Below are 6,231 nucleotides of genomic sequence, written 5' to 3'. Positions count from 1 at the left end.
GTCTTTAATTTATTATCCCCTCTCCTCCTCCCCCCTTACTTTACTAACTTGAAAATATCCATTATTTTTTTTTTAGAATTTTTCCAACGTTTTACTTTTATTGCTGTTATCGCACGAAAGATATCGAAGGATCCTCTCGCTTTTTTTAATCTCTGACCATCTTTAATTTCTACAGCATTGACTATTGTGTACCAGTCAGAATTTCTTTAAACATTTTTATCTTTATTGCTACGTTATCGTGTAAAGGATGCTACAAAACACGATCAGAATTTATTCTTAATATTTGCTCGTCTCTTGTCTTTCTTCTTTGCATCTTTTCTTCCTTCTTTCTCGAACAGTCAGAATTTTTCAGATATTTTCTCTTATTTCTAACGTTCCTCATTGGAAGTATGTTGCAGAATGTAATCGAGATTGTCTTTGTCTCTAATCATCCTTAATTTCTGCTTTATTTCTCCCCTCCCCCTCTCCCTTTCTAAGTTTGACGGTATCGACTGTTGTCTACTAGACAGAATTTTTTTAAACGCTTTATTTTTATTGCTATGTTATCATGTATAGATGCTGCAGAACACGATCAGGATCTTCTCTTTACTTTAAATCTTTGCTCATTTTTATTTTCTTCCTTTCTTCTTCTTCTTTCCTTCTAGAACATAATAAAATCTATTGTATAATCAGTTTGTCTTCAAAAGCATTTTACTTCTACTGCCAAAATTATCGCATGAAGGATGCTGCAGAATGTGATCAGGATTTTCTCTTTACTTTTCATCTTTATTCATCTTTTTTTCCCTCGTCTTCTTTCCATCATTTCTGCTCTCTTTCTCGAACATGAGAGTCAGAATTTTTCAAATATTTCACTTTAAATGCTAAGGTTATCATATAAAAGATGTCACAGAGCGTGATCAGGATTTTTCTCTTTGCTCTCTTAATCTCTGCTTATCTTTAAATTTCTCCTTTTTCCCCCCTCTCACTTTCTATTTTCCTTCTCGAACTTGTTGCATGACGTGTAATACATTTCGAAGAGTAACCCAAAAACAAATAATTCTCATTTCCTAATTTTGTTTTTCTTTATCGATTATGCTAATTAAATTAATTTAATTTACTCTGAAATTTTTATACGGCATTATACAATCAAACACAACAAATAGCCGTCTTACGGGGGATTATTTTGTATACTAAAAAATTCTCTGACAAAAAGAAAAATGGCCGCCGCTTAGAGGTGGCCGTTATTTCAAGTCCCACTATGTTCGGTTTAAACTTTTTTTTAAAGTGCTATTTAATATTTTAAATAAGATTAAACTGTAATTTTTAAATATTATATTTCGTTGCTTATAAATTATTTTTTTTTTAATTTTTATAAATATAAAAATTAATTCGGTATTTTCTCGCTAGGTATTTTTTGAATTGTTAAAGATTTAAAAAGTAATATTATTTTAGAATATTTATAAGTATTTCAAAATAAGCCTATAATACTTTTTTAATATTTAGTTTGTAATTTAAAATAAAAATATCGAGACTCGGAATGTTATTTTTATTTTCAGTTTTTTGTGTTTTTTATTAACTCGTGGTTTGTCGTCTGGAAACACTTTTACGCCCTCTGCTTTTTTATTTATTTTTATTTTTTATTCTATCGATTTTATTAACAAGTGTGAACAATAAATTTAACTTAATTTAAAATTTTTATAAAAGTTAGCCTTAAAATATTTAAATTTACACAATTTTTACTATTTTATTTATTTTTGTGATCATTTTTTAAATCGCGGCTTGAATGTTTTAAACGTTAAAAAAAATGTCTAAAATATGTTATAAGTGGCTTTAAAAATTAAATTTTAATATCTTTTAATGAATTTATTGATAATTAAACAAATAAAAAATGTGTAGATTTTATTAACAGAAAGTTCAAACTTTCTAACATTACATTATTAAATATCTGATATTAAAATGCGATGAGCAAAATTTAATAAGTAGTTATTAAATATAATGAAATAATTCATTACGTAAATATTATAATATTAAAATATTTTAATTTGTAGATATTATTTGGAATCGACTGTAAAAAAAAATCTTTTATTATTTTTATTTTTTTCTTTTTCACTAGAGGCCGTTGTTGACTTATATGCGTCATCTAACGGTATTTAAATAGTTAAATACTCAAGTTTTAATTAGTTATGTTTTAAAATATTAAATATTTTAAATCAATGACCAAAACTCGATAAATAATAATAATAATGTATTAAAATAATAAAATATTTAATTAGATTTACGTGTTTTTAGTTACTTGTATCGCCCTCTCGTATGAAAAATCTTAACTAAATTTTCTGTATAAATGTTTTATTTCATTTAATAAAAAATTAATTTAATTTATTTTTTTTCTAACTAAAATCAAATATTATTTAATTTTAATAAATAAAAATATAATCCAGAAGTATTTTAAAAATATTTTAAAAATCATTTTTAATGAATTGGCAACCTGTTTAATGTACTACATTAATTAACAAGAATAAAAAAAAGTTAAAAAATAAAAGAACTTTTCAAATTATAAATACATTTGAAAGAATTTTTTAAATGTTTTTATATTTAATTAGAATATTAATTTATATTTCTTAAACATTTTAATTAATAAAATGTTTCATTTAATTAATTCATTTTTAAAATATATATATTTTATTTGTTTACTTTTTAAATGAAATTATCATTATAAATTCATACATTGTTATATTATATATTAATACATATCAGGACCCCGATAAAACGACTTTAAAAGAGTCAATCGATTTGTCTGGAGGGTCGATAAATTACTAGAGAAGGGTTGGGAGTCGGCGAACGAATTTAATTTTAAAATATAATTTAAAAAATAATAATATTAAAATTTAAATTTTAGTAAAATATACCTTATAATTCCTCTTTCTTACTGATTATTATTATTTTGTTTCGGTACAGAAAGAATTCTACAAGCGAAGATGATCGGCAACTTCTGTTACGTATAATATACAGTCAGGGCCGGTGAGAGGGGAGAGCTGGGGATTTTTCCCCAAACCAGGAAGAAATTTAGGGGCCCTTAGTGGTTCCTACCCCTATAAATTAATGTTGTTTTTACTACAAGAAATATTATCTTTAAGACTGCGTGTTATTAATAAAGTAGTAAGGTATTTTATTCAAAAAAAAAGGGCAAAATGGGCCGCAAAGATGGCTCTGAATACAGTATTACTATGGTATAAATTATATATAATAAATACAGTCGAGCCTTCAATGACGGCCATTTTTTATATTTTTCTCGATGGCCGCTCTTCGCAGGTTTTACTGTATTTAATATACAATATAATGTACAATAAATATTTTATATTTTTAGTTGTTTTACTGTTTATTAGTCACTGTATTTTTAAAAATATATATATTTATGTATAAAATATTTAATAAAAGTAAATATTTATTCGTTAATATTCAAGTTACCACACAATTATAGCAATATAATGCATCAGCAAACCTCTATGTCACAATAGTTAATCAGCAAATCTTTAAACACATTTAGAAGCTACAGGAAAAAGTAATGATCAAAAATTATTTTTACATTTATAAATTTTAGTTCATCCTGTGATAGACAATTGAGAAATTTATTGACCTATAATCCCGAATAATAAAATTAATAAGAATTTTAATAACTTGTAAACGTTTACAGAAGACTTTACAGTACAGGTATCATCGCTGTACGCTCTAATGCGCCTATCTCTGTACATCATTCCATGGTGTTTACGTAGAAAGTAAGTAAATATTTTTTAAATAATACGTAAGTTACTTTTATAGATTTTAACTATAGTTTTATACAATTATTTTTAAATTTAAAATCTGTAACTTTATGCAGAAGGCCTTCGCGTATGATTATACTTTAATCCTTGATTTTAATGTATGCCAATGATTCATCCTAACAATCATTTTACGTATTACGTATACGATTTATTACGTGTATCTAGCGCATAAAATACTTTTGAATTATATTTGGGCCACCCGTTCTTTAACTCTGTCCTGTAGACCTTTTTTACAAGAGGACCTTTTTTTTAGCAAGTCCATTATGGATTCGGCCAGGACTACTAGTGAGGTCGGATGGTGAGGGACGATCTGACATATCCGGATGGAACACACCCCGAAATATTCCTGTAGTTTTCTTTATTCCGTCCGTCCTGATTCGATTCCGGGTCCTCTAGAGGATAAGCTGTAACTTTAACTAGTTGGCCATTCGTTAATTACGTCTAAAGTTTTTCAGCCACTTTTCATTCCCCCCTTCCTATTTACAATAGTGTGCTTTTGGCAACCCCCTTAATTACGTATACAATAGTTTATGGGCCTTTTCACATTGAAGAAATGATTTTAAAAAATTCTGCAAACATTCGTACGACTAGTAAGTAGGCTTGTAAGAACAAATTCGTGTGCCACTAAAGTCCACGTAGATAATACTTCGACCTCTTCTTTCCCATTGTGTACAATAATGTACTTTCCGAGACCTTTCTCCCCATTAAACTTGTACACGTAATTAATGGACGTTCACTCTACAAAATAATAATTAAATTACTAAATTCTAAAATTTACGAAAAATCGATTAGTGTGAATAAGTTATATTTATTTTCTAATTAAATAACCTTAGAAGGAAACTTAACAGTGTCAAACTATATGAATAAGTGGCATAAATCTATTATTGAATATACATTTCGTGATGAACGGTACATGTACTGTACGTACTCTATACGGTCGATTAACACGATGATAATATAAATTTTTAAATAATTGACAAATACATATAAATTCTAATATAATTTCGCATCAAAATCAATAAAATGCCTTTTACATGCTATCGTGGGTTCAGACCAGGACCATCGAGAAGGAAAGTTTACCCAAAAGAAAAGGGTTCATATCTCTATAAATTAATGTTACTTTTACTAACAGAAAATCTTTAAGACTGCTTTTAATTAATAAAGGAAGATTCTATGTATTTTTTTTTTTTTTTTTTTTTTTTTTTTTTTTTATGGCACTCTACCCCCATGCAAGCACTCGAGCTGAATCAGTCAGACACACAATGGAGTTGCCTAACATCTGGTCAAAGACAAACCTCTATTCTAATATAAAAATATAGTTTTTATGCTTCAATATAAACAGAATTATTTTATTATATTTTCTTTTCAGATGGATATTAACAGCATCAATGAAACTCTTCAAGAAATTATTTCAAATGTAACTTCTGATACAGGATCGGATATCAACCAATTATTTGAAATCTCTTATGGTTTTATCATACCGGCCATAGTATCATTCGGTATAATCAGCAATATCCTAAACATAATCACATTAAGTAAGCCATCATTGAATAAGACTCCGTACATGTTTATCAAAGCAAGATCTGTCTCCGATTTACTACTACTCTTAACAATTATACCATTCACAATACAGAATTTAACACCAGACGAAGAATGGAATAATTATTACATTGTTTTCTACTTTGCAAAATTACAACTGCTCTTTGTAAACTCTCTAGTAGGCAACAGTTCTCTATACGTCACAGCATTGACCATAGAAAGATACATCTCAATCTGTGAGCCATTGAAGGTCCTTCAGGAAAACAATAGAAAGCGAATTTTAATTGTTATTATTCTTATTCCTGTATTTACCGTACTCTTCCACGTGCCTTATACACTTAATTTTTATATACAATATGATTATAATTCTTCTAACGTAACGTTGTATTACTTTCGTGATGATGATAATACCAGAAATGCCACCTTCTATCAACTGTACCTCTTAGTGTTGCAGTCTATATTTCGAATTGGTCCGACATTGCTGATAGCAACTCTAAATCTAAAAATTGTTGTTGAATATAGAAAAATATTAAATAAAAGGCTTAAATTGAGCAAAACAAATTCTTCGGACCGACTTAAAGAAGAGGAAAGAAGATTGATGTTTTTACTTTGTGGGATGTCCCTTATGTTCTTTATATGTAATACACCAGCTGCCATTTTGGTCGTTATTACGAGAGACAGTTTACAGAAGAATTATGATTTTCAAGTATTTAGAACTATTGCAAATCTTCTAGAAATTAGTAATGGTTCATTGTCATTTGTTACTTATTTAGCATCTTCTAGAGATTTCAGAAGAGCTGCATTTGATTTGAAGTTCCATTCTCGTAACAGAGTCAGTAATGTGAGTTGATACCAATGCGGAACACAGAAACGCAAATAAAATTTTTAAATGAAA

The 6,231-nt window shown here is 27.8% G+C and overlaps 1 protein-coding gene across 1 annotated transcript; it reads left to right on the top strand.

The window, feature by feature from the left end:
• Positions 1 to 3,570: 3,570 nt before the first annotated feature.
• Positions 3,571 to 6,231, top strand: LOC136981641 (probable G-protein coupled receptor B0563.6). Its single transcript, XM_067277972.1, has 2 exons — positions 3,571 to 3,752; positions 5,167 to 6,231. Exon 2 carries the CDS (start codon positions 5,167 to 5,169, stop codon positions 6,184 to 6,186), a length of 1,020 nt encoding a protein of 339 aa, XP_067134073.1. The 5' UTR covers positions 3,571 to 3,752; the 3' UTR covers positions 6,187 to 6,231.

This window comes from Centruroides vittatus, unplaced genomic scaffold (assembly GCF_030686945.1).
Source record: "Centruroides vittatus isolate TY-2023 unplaced genomic scaffold, ASM3068694v2 contig_786, whole genome shotgun sequence".
In the NCBI taxonomy this organism is placed as follows: Eukaryota; Metazoa; Arthropoda; class Arachnida; order Scorpiones; family Buthidae; genus Centruroides; species Centruroides vittatus.
The sequence above is the reverse complement of the archived record's forward strand: the minus strand, read 5'-3'. Positions and strand labels throughout refer to the sequence as shown.

Bases quoted from the DNA above. Each gene is read 5' to 3' on its own strand.
- LOC136981641 (XM_067277972.1), top strand. From the start codon at position 5,167: ATGGATATTAACAGCATCAATGAAACTCTTCAAGAAATTATTTCAAAT.